Source organism: Sphaerodactylus townsendi, linkage group LG02, assembly GCF_021028975.2.
Source record: "Sphaerodactylus townsendi isolate TG3544 linkage group LG02, MPM_Stown_v2.3, whole genome shotgun sequence".
Taxonomy (NCBI): Eukaryota; Metazoa; Chordata; class Lepidosauria; order Squamata; family Sphaerodactylidae; genus Sphaerodactylus; species Sphaerodactylus townsendi.
The window spans coordinates 122,667,335-122,682,405 of record NC_059426.1 but is presented as its reverse complement, the minus strand read 5'-3'; the positions used below and the strand labels follow the sequence as shown (position 1 = coordinate 122,682,405).

General features: G+C 39.7%; 1 protein-coding gene across 4 annotated transcripts in view; it reads right to left on the bottom strand.

Annotated features, from left to right (window-relative positions):
* Positions 1-2,240: 2,240 nt before the first annotated feature.
* The window catches only part of LOC125427156 (prostaglandin reductase 2-like), a 32,108-nt gene continuing 19,277 nt past the window's right edge, over positions 2,241-15,071 (bottom strand). For 3 of the 4 annotated variants that reach the window (XM_048486256.1, XM_048486254.1, XM_048486255.1), the window contains exons 6-10: positions 13,712-13,921; positions 9,817-9,938; positions 8,808-8,895; positions 7,979-8,018; positions 2,241-3,477 (exon numbers count right to left, since the gene is read on the bottom strand). In XM_048486256.1, the coding sequence (XP_048342213.1) occupies positions 3,413-3,477; positions 7,979-8,018; positions 8,808-8,895; positions 9,817-9,938; positions 13,712-13,921 (525 nt within the window). In that variant the 3' untranslated portion in view covers positions 2,241-3,412. The remainder of the gene's footprint in view (positions 3,478-7,978; positions 8,019-8,807; positions 8,896-9,816; positions 9,939-13,711; positions 13,922-15,071) is intronic. The other variant, XM_048486258.1, reaches the window with a different exon arrangement.

Genomic DNA, 15,071 nt, shown 5'->3' with positions numbered 1-15,071 from the left:
TTTACCGAGTTGAGGACAAGAGTCTAAATAAAGAGCTTTTATGCAGTGAAGTAGCTGATTTCAGTGACCATTCCAAATGGGACTAGTTATTTCCTGATCTATTCTGAATGGTATCATCAGGTCAGTCTCTGGATGATGCCCTGAAATCATGGTGCTGCTAGCTTTAAAAATGCGCTCCCTGCAGGCCAAAAAAACACCAAAAATACCCCCCAAAAGCCTAAATACCTTGCATTCACATTTGTTCATATTTGGGCAGGACATAATCGGACAATTTCTGTCCGAATGTGCCCAAATTTGCCCAGATTCCAGCCGAATCTGCTATTTGTTTCATCTGAATCTCCAACCCTCAAAAGTGATGCTGTTTCAGGTGGGGGAGAATCCACTCCCAAACAGCATCACTTTCAATTTTGTTTTAACCGGGGACCCCAGATTCTCCCTTTAAGGTAGATTTAAAAGAAGAATCTGAGCTCCCTAGTTTAAACACCATTGAAAGTGATGCTGTTTGGGGGTGGATTCCACTGGAGGTGTTTTGTGAGAGATGATGCTGACATTTGTTTGGTAAATGTTTTTCTGGGGGTGATTTGTGAGAGATTTACATGCTTTATACCCACTTGCACTGGCTTGAAGTTGTTTCTCAGGCTAACAACCTACCTCCTAGGGTTGTTGTGATTAGGAAATTAGGAAAAGAGTTGGTGGGGGGAAGCCATGTATGTTTTGATGGGAGTGGGAGGTGTTTTGTGAGCTGGTACAAAAAATCATTGTTTGTTCATGGTGGGGGAGGGTGGCCGCCCATACGCCGGGCCGGGGGGTGCACCAAACTCAGGTTTTGTCCCTGGGCACCAGTTTGCCTAGGTACGCCCCTGCCTAGTCCCCTTTAATAATCATCCTTCTGTCAAACAAAACTATTGGGGTTGGGACTCCAATGCTTCTTCAGTCACATGCTGCTACCATGTATTGATAACACACAATATTGTACCCCCCCCCCCGCCCCCAGGTAGCTGATTATATAGTTTTTCCACTCCTGAACTTTTTAGCCATAGATATTTTATCCAAGCTGTTGGTAGTCTAGCCAGAAGATCTTTAGAGGTTAGAAACTTTTGGGGATCCCCATGTGGGGGAGAATCCTATCGGCATCATCACCATGGAACTGAGGTAACATAAGGTAGCACTGAGCTTTAAAAAAAACCCCATCAAGTTCAGCTGATGGGAACTATACTTCCCAGGAGACTTTGTGAGCCCCAAGGTCTCCTAGGAACTGTAGTTCCTCAGGCTGTTTTTAGCCTGTACTGTGAACAGGTCTTTTTTTCAGCCTGAAAAAGTTCTAAGGAAAGGAACTAAGGTAACTGTGGGAAGGGAGGTGGGGGGCGCTGCGGGGGGCAGGGGAGAAGGGGGAGGGGCCTAGGGGCGTTTTTGCGCCCCCAGGCGTGCGCCTGATGCACGGGGCACACCTCCGTCCCCTTGTAGCTCCACCACTGGAAGACTGACATAATGCTACCTGGTCCTGGGTGCCTCTACTTGATTACCTAGGAAAACGAAAGTATTTTACCATCAGCTTGTTCATCCCCCATCCCCCCTGGTGCTTCTCTGCTTGATGCCAGGCTCCCGCCTTATGGACTGACCTGCCTGAGAAGCTCAGAATTGCTCCCAATCTCCTGGCTTTCTGAAAACTATGCAAAGTTGAATTATTCAAAAGAGCTTTTCTATGCGGTTAGCACTGACAAAAGACTTTACAATGTTACCTGGATAAATTATTGGGTATGTAATGGTATGTATGTATGTATGTATTTATTTCATTGGATTTCATAGACCGCCTCATCGCCGGAGGGCTCTAGGCAATTGCCAACTTAAAAGCAAACAAACAAAAATCCAGTGCAGGGGGAGGAATTGGCTACTATGGGAACAGGTGAGATAAAATAGCTGGTTTGTGGGCATGACGATCAAAATGTTCTCACTCACAGAATATTCTCCAATATTGGAGAGCTGTGCAAAGAAGGTACTGTGCAAAGAAGGTACTGTGCAAAAGATACTGAAGATGAGATTTGAACTGAGAGTAGAAGCTTATTTATTAGGAATAATAGAGACACATATGTCAAAGAGCAGTAGTGCCTTGTTTTTGTATTTGATCACAACAGCAAGCATTGTTTTGGCCAGAAACTGGAAAAAGCGCACGGTACCAAATGTGGATGAGTGGACTGAGAAAATTTGGTCTAGTTATCAAATTGGACAAATTGACTCCTAAGACAAAACTCATTAGAAAAATTTCATGAAGTGTAGTTCCCATTTATTAAGTATATGAATACTTTTATGAATATTATTTATACTGGAAATATATAGTCAACTATTAGAAAGTTTGGAAGTATTTTATTACAACACAGTGGAGACATTATCTCACAGTGAATGATATAAGAATATGCATTCTTGAGGAAAAATAGAGAAAAGTCAAATGATGACAGCTTGCTCATTTTTGTATTTCTTTTCTATATTTTTTCTTCTTTTCTCTTGTTTCTTCATGTAATAACACGCACAAGTATTTTAAGTAATTTTTACTGAATTATGTATATTATAACTATTGAATATAATAGTTATTTTTTCTTCTTAAAAATAAAAAAATATTCCCAACCGGAATCTCTTTTACGGCATCCTGCCATTATAGATTTTCTCCTCCAAGGAGAGAATAATATGATAAACCTCAGGCAATACACTTACAGACTCCAAGACTTGTGGAGTACTCTGCTCAAAAAGTTTTATTTTCATTTTTACTGCTTGTCCCTCCTTCCTCACACTTTGTGCCTTGTGCAGATCTATTCTACTCCAAAGAATTGTGTACTCACTGAACTTCCTGTAACTTAGCTGTTAAGAGGTAAGGGGTGATTCTGTGTACACATATTTGCAAAGAAACAATATTAAGGTATTTTTCTCAACTATGTATGTTTATTTTTGATGTGAAGAGGCATGTTCGTTCTGCAGACATAAATGCACAGTTTTCAGAAACCAAGCTTCTGTGTTAACATCTTCTAAATAGAAAAACTGCTCAAAATCTTACAGAAACTTTGGAAGAGCATGATATTGTGACTAGATTAATGGAATTAATTTTCAAAGAACTTTACACATTTCATGAATATACACCCTCATGTTAAACAATGTAAAGCTACTCCTTATTTCATGATGAATAATCTTTGGACTATATAATGTATCTTAAATGGGTAGATTTTTCCTCAAAAAACATTTTATTTCAAAATGTTATTTAAAATTTTAAAAACTTATTTAAAAAAATTAAATGCAATTTTAATTAATGAAAATCATTGATTTTTATCCACTTTAGTTAATGCAAATAGTATATTTAGCAAAACAAGATAATACCTGACTTCTGCAAGTAGTTGCTTTTTCTACACAACAGTAAAAAAGATTCATTTTAGTCAGATACATGTACAATCTGTTTTCCGATGTTGCCTCCACTCATCATGGACACGAAAGCGGCTATAAGAGAACAAAGATAAGAAATCAACCTAACCTTTTGCGACCATTTCTTTAGAGAAACAGCTTTAATTGTGGATATAAACCTATTGATTAAATAATCTCAGTTCTGCTAATTTTTAAACAATATGCTTGTAAGATTCCAGAATCGTTCTTGTGCCTGTACATTGAACGTGCTTTTGAATATGAATTAGAAGAATATTGTTTTCACTGGTTTTGGAAGTATTTTGTCCTTTGGGAAGAAGATGGCTTATGGTAATAGAGAACTACTGGTTCGTTATACTGGAAACCTCATGGCTGAATGGGATTTTCCCAGGTCTAGTTTAAGTCTCCAATGATAACAACACACTGACTTTAATCAATGCAGTTCTATGGAAAATGCTTTTCACAGTATTAGTGCATCTGTCATACCACTTCTTCTTAATTGAAACCTTTGTATTGTTCCTTTCCATTTAGTCACATGATCTTGCAAGTAGTTTAAACAACAAGAATTAGCCCTTCTCAAAGAAAGTTCCTCTAGACATGGCTACCAATGCTTAGTTGTTAGCCCCCTCTAAAAAAATGGACTTTGGGAAAACTGGAAGCAGGTAACAATTATGGGCAGGCAGGCTTCTACCAAGTCATCCAAATATGATCCCCATCCTCTTGGCTAAGTCATTTCCCTTCTGTAGTGTCTCTGAGAGACACTTATGCCTGAGGAGTTAACAAAGCAATCATCTTCACCCCAATCAGTCAGTGCCTTTTATTAGCATAAAACACAACAATAAAATATAAAATAATAAAATTGTCTGTCAGCAATGGACAAAATAAGTACAGTAAAATAATGGCTATCATTTTGAAATAATTGCCAAAAAGGACGGAACTGTTTGAATAATATCAAAAGAATAGTTTGCTAAAAGAAAATGTATGACATATGAAGAACTACGTATTCTCTTAGACAGTAATAGAGGGTTAATCAGGCCTGCTTGTACATCCACATTTAAACTATGCTCTAGGAGAATATGGTGTAAGGAGTCGGGTGAACCACAACAACAATACCTTTGATGTTTTGGAATTTGTTGATATCTACCTGAAGTCACAGCAGAAGGAATACTGTTAAAATGGGCCTGCATAAAGGCCCACTGCTGATCAACAGATAAGGTAGAAACAAGGTAAGTGGCTGGAACACTGTACTTAGGGGAACTTCCCAATGCTCGAGGTGAACAAGCTGTAATCTTTGCTGAATAAAAAAGGCATCTCTTGTGGTCTCTCAATCTGTCTTTAATTTGTGTCAAGATACATTTTTCACTACTATTTTGTAATGTAATTAAATCAATTCCTATTTTCCTGATTTTTTGAGTAATCACTGTAGACCATTATGAAGTGTAGTTATGATGAAGTAGATAAGATATAATATCAGCTGTTTTATTCTGAAATGAATCTTAAACCAATACTTTATTGTAGTAATCCAGCCCCTAGTCTCAATTAAGAATAAGCTTGATACATGGCATAGTGTGGTGAGAATTACAATACCGGGAACGACCATGACTCTTCTGAGAAATAATGATTGCATTTGTTCAATTTCTGGGGAAAAGGCTTCAATACATATGGGATCAGGTTGACCCAACTGCCATTATATGGCTGCGTTATCTGTTCCACTCTGCACACTGCCTCTGAAATTTGCCTCAGGTAGGCCACTTTGGGGTCTGTTTTTGGAGGCCTATGATCAGACAATGACAACACTACCACTTGACCAGTGCAATCAACTTCTGTGCAACCTTGTCAAGGGGTTGATGTGAATTCTCAATTGTACAAAATGGTCTAATGACCTGCTTCTTCTCCTTTGTGTTCTCCTTAAAGCAACAATTCTTGGCTACAGCTTTTTTCTACTTGGCCAAAGCCCAACTCCGTTTCTCCATCACACCTCTGTTCATCTTTGTCTATTTTCATGCATGCCTTTCTTCTGTCACTCTATCCATGACTACCTACTCCTCCAACTATACCTGCAAAAAATCAAAGGACCTAAAGCTTACTGATGATAGTTCAAATCATATGAATTATATTTTATTCCATCCTTACTCCAAGGAGCTCAAAGCAGCATAATGGTTTTTCCCACCTTCAGAATAGAATAGAATAGAATAGAATAGAATAGAATAGAATCTTTATTGGCCAAGTGTGATTGGACACACAAGGAATTTGTCTCCGGTGCATATGCTCTCAGTGTACATAAAAGAAAAATACATTTGTCAAGAATCATAAGGTACAGCACTTAATGATTGTCATATAGGTCTAGTAAGCAATCAGGAAACAATCAATAGTAATGAAAACATAAAATGTAAAATCTTAAAATAAAATAAAATGTCAGCATAGGCTATAGTCATACAGTCATAAGTGGGAGGAGATGGGTAATAGGAATGATGAAAAAAGTAGTGCAGTAATTATATAATAAATAGTTTGACATTATCGAGGGAATTATTTGTTTAACAGAGTGATGGCATTCGGGAAAAAACTGTTCTTATGTCTAGTTGTCTTGGTGTGCAGTGCTCTGTAGCGACGTTTAGAGGGTAAGAGTTGAAACAGTTTATGTCCAGGATGCGAGGGGTCAGTAAATATTTTCACAGCCCTTTTTTTGACCCTGCAGTATACAGGTCCTCAATGGAAGGCAGGTTAGCAGCAATTGTTTTTTCTGCAGTTCTGATTATTCTCTGAAGTCTGTGTTGATCTTGTTGGGTTGCAGAACCAAACCACACAGTTATAGAGGTGCAGATGACAGACTCAATGATTCCTCTGTAGAACTGTATCAGCAGCTCCTTGGGCAGTTTGAGCTTCCTGAGTTGGCGCAGAAAGAACATTCTTTGTTGTGCTTTTTTGATGACATTTTTGATATTAGGTGACCATTTTAGGTCATGAGAGATGATGGAGCCTAGAAATTGAAAGGTCTATACTGTTGATACCTGTGTTGTCTAGTATTGTGAGAGGAGGTAGGATGGGAGGGTTTCTGCTGAAATCTACCACCATTTCTCTGGTTTAAGTGTGTTCAGTTCTAGATTGTTCCAGTGGCCCCACGAGGCTAGTTGTTCAACCTCCCGTCTGTATGCGGTTTCATCGTTGTCTCGAATGAGACCAATCACTGTTGTATCATCTGCAAATTTCAGTATTTTAACAGATGGATCGTTTGAGATGCAGTCATTGGTATACAGAGAGAAGAGAAGTGGTGAAAGTACACAGCCTTGGGGGGCCCCTGTGCTCATTTTACAGGTGTCTGATGTAATTTTTCCTAGCTTCACCTGCTGTTTCCTATCTGTTAGGAAGCTTGTGATCCACTTACAAATATGCTCAGGTACTGCTAGCTGATTTAGTTTGGTTAGAAGAATGTCCGGTCTGATAGTATTGAATGCTGAACTAAAGTCAACAAAGAGGACCCTTGCATAGGTCTTTGGCGATTCAAGATGCTGTAGGATATAGTGCAAAGCCATATTAACAGCATCATCTGTCGATCTATTTGCTCGGTATGCAAATTGCAAGGGGTCCAACAGTGGATCCGTGATGGTTTTCAAATGGTACATCACTAGCCTTTCAAAAGTTTTCATAACTACAGATGTTAGAGCAACTGGTCTGTAGTCGTTCAGTTCCTTGATGGAAGGCTTCTTCGGCACTGGGACGATAGTGGAGTGTTTGAAGCAGGAAGGAACATAGCACATCTCTAGTGATTTGTTGAAGATTTGGGTGAAAATGGGGGCCAATTGGACAGCACAGACTTTTAAGCAAGAAGGTGTTATCTTGTCTGGGCCTGGTGCTTTTCCAGGCTTCTGTCTGTGAAATAGATCTTGCACTTCCTTTTCTGAGATCACCAGGGGTTGTAAACCCAATGAAATGGGTTCAATTGTAGGAAGTTTGGCTTCATTTTACTTTATCAACAACACTGTCATGTACAATAGGGCCAAGAGAGACAGGCTGATCCCAGGAAACTTAGTAAGTTTCCTAGTTAAGAAGGGATTTGAACTTGAACCTCACTAGGCCTAGTCAAATTACTATATTTCACTGGGTCTCAGATCTACATAATCTGCTGTGTGTCCATTTCCAAAACACCATGAATCTGCGCTGCTTACATACTTGGGAACATTTAAGAGCACCCCCCCCCACCCCCATTCCATCTATATACTCAAAATAAGTAAGAAATAATGGGGTGGTTCTAGATTATATCTTCCATTGGCAGAATGGACTTTCCTGGCTCTTTCTGCCTGATGCAGTTCACTGATCTCTACAAAATACAGCTCAGGGAGTAAAGGTGTGATAGAAGACCCTGATGGATGACATAAGGGAGGAAGTCTGCGGTAGAATGGGGAAACTGGCAGAAATTGCCAGTTTATCCTGGATTCAACCCAACTTTCAGATTTAAATTGTTTTCATGTGAAAATATTTTAAATCGGGATATCTCTTCACCTCATTTAACCTATTTCAGCGTAAAGTGAACATTTCATAGCTTTGGTATAACCGAGTACAGGTGAACTAACAAATGACTTACCTCCAATGTTTTCCAAGCCATTCACAACAGTCTCTCTAACCTGTAAACAAAAAGATTGGTTTCCATTTTATCTCCTAAAAAGGACTACAAAATTCTTAATTAATCAGAGAACAAGAAAACGCAGATGTGGATAAGCAAAATATGTTATCTTAACCAATTCTCTACATAAAATGACTGCATTGCCCTGGATCTGGAGGGTTTTGACAAGAGATTTGGATGGCACAGATTGAATACAAAAGGTCACATTCAGAAATAGCAAAATTAACAACTTTATTAAAGGACAGTAATGCAGAGAAATTTGTAGAAAACTGGAAACCTTTTGCAGACTACCTATTGAATAAAATATGCTAGAATTGAAATAATTGCAGGATTTGAGATCTAAAAGAAAACAGCAGACTGAAACAGAATATTAGAAACTATGAACTGTGTAACTGATAAATTGTTCCATTTTAAATAGATGCATGAACCTGGAATGTGAACATGTTTACATTAGAATGCAACAATGAGGTAAGAGGAAGTCATTATTTGGTTATTTTTGTTTTTTGTTTTGTATTTCATGTTCTTTTTTTGTATTGATGTGGCGTTGAAAGTGTTTAATTTTGTTGTTTTGTTGTTTTTGTGCATGTTGAAAAAATTAAAAATGGGAAAAAATGACTGTATTGCCCAATTAGGTGGTTTATAGAAAGCCTCTATACTTATTGTGAAGTTGATTAGAGTAGAGTATTCATTATTACTCAAGAATCAACAGAATAAATTGCAAAAGAAATCTTTCACAGAAGAAAGCCACACTTGCAGTCTGTAAACAATTACCTTGAGATCTGTAACCTACCTTCAGTTTTCCCTCTTTGATCCACTGACAAAGCTGTGCAGTACTAGCTGGATATTTGTCTGTGTAGTTCAGGAGTATAAATCTTTCACTATGAAAGATCAGAACAGAAGTACTGGTTATTTTCAATTGAGCCAAAGCCCTACAAGCAGAGCCCTCCAATCAGCATTTGTGTGAAAAACTTTTAACATTTGTGGCTGTTTAGTATGCTTGTAGAAAACAATGTAATAAAATTACAATGTACTGCAAGGATACAGACCACAATCTTTGCTTACTTTCTGTATATGAAACTAATTGAATAAATTAACAGGCTAACGTTTCAGTTTAACAGGATCAAGCAATGCTGATCATCCAGATGGCTGAAAGTATTCCAAAAATATGTAGCTGTAAATGCACCAGAAGTTGTACAGTAGCTGATACATACACGAATAAGTTTCTGAATACAGAGTAGCCAAGTACTCCCTTCATGTATCTTGGTCATTCCACAAAATAAGGGTCAGTGTTCATCTTTTACTATGAAATGCGGTTCCTTCTCTGTTTCCTCATAAGCACAATGGGGGTAGACAGGACACTCTTGTCTTATAGTTGCAAGAATCCCAACTCCTTTTCCTGACCTGGTTTCTAATTTCACCTTCTTTACATTTTGGTCTCCTATTTTAGCTGCCTGTTCAACTCTGACTTTGGGCTGGGACTGAGCAGGAGATTCAACTGGAAGGCAGGAATGGGTTGGACCCCACTATTCATCAACAGAAGCACTGATAGTTTCTAAAATTCCCAGCTTCCCATTTCTGATTCTTCAATTGTAGGAATAGCTGCAAGACAGGTTGGGAGGCTGCAGAGGGCAGGGAGAGGATGATGAAGTTACTCCTTTCTGCTTCCATTGTGAGTGGAGCTCTGATGATGGAGGGAGACAGTTATTTTGCTCCCCTTTTCCTCCTTGGTGCAGCCTCCCGACTGGTTGTTCATTTATATTTACTCCAGATAATGGCAAGGGCTGGTTAAGGAGAAATACCTAGTGATGTTCCGTGCTTTTCTTATTTCCTCTATTGCAGGAGGGAGTGGAGGTGGATGAAGCATATCGTTGTTGTACTGGGAGATCTGCCCACATAAAATGATATGACTATTTGGATTCATCTGTTAGAAACAGAACAAAAAAAGGATGCTTTTTTAGCTTGCTATAAGCATAAAGGTATAATCATAACTAAGTAAGCTATCTTCATGTTGGATACCAATCAAAATATATTATCTTTGAAAAAAAAGGTGCAAAGAGATAGAATTGGTCATTATGTGTGAGAGGAGATGGTTGCACACCAAGCAACACATTCTTGGAAGAACAAGCCCCTAGTACACAGTCTGATAAAGTAATAGTTTTCCATATTTTACCTTTAAGGAATCCTTTCTGTATTGGCATTTCTGTTGAGGAGCCTTTGCATTTTAGAATGTGTCTTGTATGCATCTGTTTTTAACGAAGTGGATCCTAACATCCTCCAAGGAGCCTTCCTCAAACCTAAATGGCTCTTTCTCCAAGGGAAGTCATATTACAGTAATAAAGTTGTCCTGGTGCCCACATTACCTCTTAATGTGATATAACCAGTAGCTGATGGTAGGTCAGTGGAGGCCAGCTACTTGATAGGAACAGTAAACTGAGGAATTTAAAGTTGGAGTCATCAGATCTGCCCTAGGTGATAATTTTATGACCTATGGATCACAAGAGAGTTGCTACTCATTTTGTGGCCCAAGAAACAAACCCTTTTGGTATTTGAAAAACTAAGTGGAGTAATTATCATGGTGTATGCATATTTGTATGTGTGTGTAAACACACACACACACACACACACACACACTGATAATTACTCCACTTAGTTAAAGGTTTGTAAAAACAATGGCTGGTCTTGGCTTCTTTTCTGCTGTCTAAATGAATGACTACTGCTGGACACACTTAGCAATGTCTAATATCTCTTCTCTGTGTCTGCTTGTTTGATCTCTGTTTGACCTACACTGGACAAAAATGACTCCTTTCCCAACAGATATACAATAACGTCAGTAACAGGCCTACCTGCTATGGTTATCAGCAACAAAGACAGATAGTGGGAGAGTAGAGGGCTGCTGCTTGGGCAATAAACAGTTGGCCAAAACTACACAGTTGCGAAGAGGCCACAACACAAAACTTCCAGGATGACAGTACCCAGCAGAAGAGGTATGTGGTGGCAGAATGCCCAAGTCCATCCAGGGCCCATGCAGGTAAGAGACTGACTGGCCCAGAGAGATTACAGCAGAGTGAGGAAATGAGGAAAGTGAAGAATGATGAAGTAGACAGGTTATAGCACCAGATACTTGGGTGCTCCTCTGGGTTGGATCATATCCTGGATATGTCTGACAACAGTTTCTGCCCTATATTGGAACGTAATGCACATTGTGGTCCCAATCACTATGAGAAAGGGAGAAAAAGTTCAATGTGAACCTGCGATGAAGACTTTGGTGAGCCCCTACTAAAAACCAGCAACCTTCTTTCTTAATGAATTGTTCATGGTGCTCATGGTGCTCCTTCCGACTGAAATTACAGTTCAGTTCACATGGGGCGCTGCCAGGCTAACTAGGCTTCAACAAGGCCCATCATGAACATGCATTTTAGAATGCACCCAGAATATCCTTGCAACTGCATACTAGAAGGGCATCTTGGGATTGGTAAACAAACTGTCCAACATGGAAACATGAATACTACTACTGCTACTAATCTACTCACTGAGGAAATCCTGACAGGCTTACAAGGACTTCTGTGAACAAAGTCTGAAAGCTCTTACACTAGATTGTTAAACAGGGAATGGCTGAATATGCCAATGAAGAGAACAGTCTAAGGAACAGTGTGTGTTTATTATCCGTTATGAAACAGAATTAAAGAACATTCAGTTTATCTGGTCTACATTCTGTTACAACCACCAGAAATGTGGTGAATTACAATACAGACAAAAATTGAAGTATTTACTTGAAACACATGTATACCACCTTCCCTGTGCTCAAGGTGATTCTTAACAATGCATAGTAAAAATAGCTTAGAGAATGAAGAATTTATAAAAGATCAGAACACAAACTGAGAAGTCCATACTGCTGAAGCACATTTTCCAATTTTTCATCCCACAAAATCTTTCCCTAAAAATTGCCTCCTGAAGCCCATCAAAGAAGCCTTGTGGAACATAAGAAAAGTTTGTTCAAGCACTAAAATCTTCAAACCAGTCCATCATTTTAAAGTGACTACAAGGAACTTTTTTAATTCCTGGAAGTTTTTAAAAAGCTGACCTAAAAAGTTTACAGTGAGAGGGCTGGATTGGCTTCACAGGGAAGTTCCATGAGCAAAAGCCATTAACAGATTTTTTGGATGAAAGTAAGACTTGCAGAGTGAAATCGTCTGGAGATTTGGGCAGGGTTGTCCCCAATACACTGATGAAACTCAGCTCTACCTCATGTTTCCATCCAATCCCAGGGAGGCTACAGAAACCCTGAACTGGAGCTTGGAGGCAGTGTTGGAGTGGGTATGGGATAATAAACTGAACCTTAATCCTCGCAAGTGCAAATTAAGGTGAACCCCAGCCTGGATAGAGTTGTACCCTACTTGAAGAAAAAAGGCCATAGTTTCAAACTTTCAGGACTCCAGGCAACTACTGGATAAGCAGATGGCAGCTGTGGCCATGAATGCTTTCTACCAGCCTTGATTAGTTAGCCAACTGAAGCCTTTCCCTGGCAGAAAAGAGCAGGCCACTGTGTTGCAAGCCACATGATTACATCTAGGTTAGATTACTGCAATGTGCTCTCAGTGAGGCTGCCCATTAAAAAAGTCCGGAAACTTCCATTGGTGCAGAATGCTGCATCCAGGATGTTGACTGGAGTCAGTCAAAGGGGCCATATTACTCTGGTTCTGATTCATCTTGACTCCCAATTTATTTCCCAGTGCAATTCAAGAGCTGGTGTTAACCTTTAAAGCTCTAGGTTGTTCGAGACCAACATACCTAAAGGACCACCTACTTCCTTATGAACCTACTCAACTGCTACGGTCATCTTCTCAGGTCCTGCTTTCTGAGATTAGGTGGGTAGCAACTGGGAACAGAGCCTTCTCAGGGGCGACAGCAAAATTCTGGAACTTCCTCTGCAGACAGACATGCCTATCACAGTAAGTTCCTGTCTTCTACCAGTGGATGAAGACTTGTTTTGTTTCACCTGGCATTCCCTCAGTGATCCTCCCTTCTTGCCCTGTTTTGTTTGTTGTTTTTATACACATGAATGCTATTGTTGTACCTGTATTTAAATTTGGCTTTAATTGTTTGAATGATGTATTTTTATTTAGTTCTAATGGTTTTTAAGATGTGTTTTTATTCTGCGTATTTTTAATCCGTCAATCGCCTCAGAATATTAGAACATCCAGATGTGTACAGGAGGACAGAACACAACCCTCAAAGGAAAAATACATTTAGCACAAAAGGATGTCACTGCAGGGATATACTATGTGCTTTTTGTCATTGTTATTGCATGGTGGTAGTGTTATGTATGTGTGTTAACTACCAACAAGTCACATGGTGGTAGTACAGTGGAGTAAAATCCAGACTGTTTAAAAAATATCCAAATCAAAAATTAGAAAGACTTAAAAATAACAGAGAGGTTTCATAGACCATCATAGACCATCAACAGAAACTTGGATACTGAATACTTTCCTATCTTTTCAGTTATAACAGTTCAGCGTTATAAGAAATAAATACCATGGTTCGTGCATAAGAATAGTCCTGCTTGATTAGACAAGTGGTTCATCTCAGTCAGCATCCTGTCTCACCTTCCATCAGCCAGATTTACAGTAAAATCTAAACAGTGTCTAAGAATCTGAAGTAACAACAGGGAAGAGGCAGAAATAACAGCTGACTCACGTGAGCTATTACTGCATAACTGATGCCTCCACCAACATTATCAAAGTACACATCCACTCCATCTGGGCACAGCACACGCAGCCGTTGTACCACGTCCTCTTCCTTATAGTTGATAGCAGCATCAAAACCCATTTCCGAGACCAAAGTTGAGCATTTTTCATTGGTTCCACAAATTCCAACAACTCTGGAACAGCCCTCCAGAAAACCTATCTGCGGAAGCCCCATAAAAACAATGGTAGTCTGCCAACTTCTATGCAAAGAAGCTTGTCTTACAGATGATTGGCCTCGACCAGAGCCAGGGCTTTTTCTGCCCTAGTTCCAGCCTGGTGCAACTCTCTGCCAGCTGACACCAGGGCCCTGAGGGATTTTAAACAGTTCCACAGGGCCTGCAAGCCAGAGATGATCCACCAGGCCTTTGGCTGGCTAAAAGAGCAGGGACTCGATGTGAGGGGTAAAAGCTGCTCCCAGGGGTACTTACGTAAGCCCAGCGGCCTGCTGCACATCCCCGATCCGCCCCTACCGTGCCCCTGCGAGGGAGCTGTACACCCATGGTGCGTCATGCACCCCCCCGCCCCCTTGACGCTACACCACTGGGTTGAGGCCAATCGTGTGCCCCAATATCATCAGCCAACAACAATTTACAACAATCAACACGTGGTTTTCTACACTGCCTCTTCTTGACTTCAGCCCATGCTCAAATTGTTTTAAGGAGAGTTTATATTTGAGCTGGGCCAGATGGTTTTCATAGGCCCAAATCTGTTTGTTGCCATCTTGCGTTTTAATTAGAGTTAATGATCAGTATACTGCATTTTATGTATTAAGACTCTTTTAAAAGGTTTGTATGCTGCCCTGAGCCTGACTTTGGTTGGGGAGTGTGGGATATAAATTTAATAAAAGAAATTAAAGAAATAAAAACGATTTTAAAAACTACCTAGTTAACCTTCATTCAAAGACAGGGCTTTAGGTCTGCACATCTCTTACAGGTGAGGCAACGACACAGGGATCAGGCCAGTGACTTGCAGAAGGCCAGATGCTTCTTGGCCCAATGCAATAAACTGCTGGGACATGCAGGGTCACTGGCAGGATCATGTCTTCTTGGGGTCACATGGAGACACAGGTTGGAGTAGCCGGTTTTTCAGAAGTGAGCCTCTGTTGTTGTGAGCTTTTTGTACTGGGACTATTTGGTTTATGTTTCTTTGTGTAAATTATCACACAGTAATAAACCTGTGTAGGTATTGTGTATGTTATACAGAATAAAAGCGTATTCGTAATTGTTTAAGTGTATTTATATTGAATATTAGAGTCATTGGTATATTAACCCCATTAACCATACAGGTGCTTGTTTTGGATTGTTGCCCAC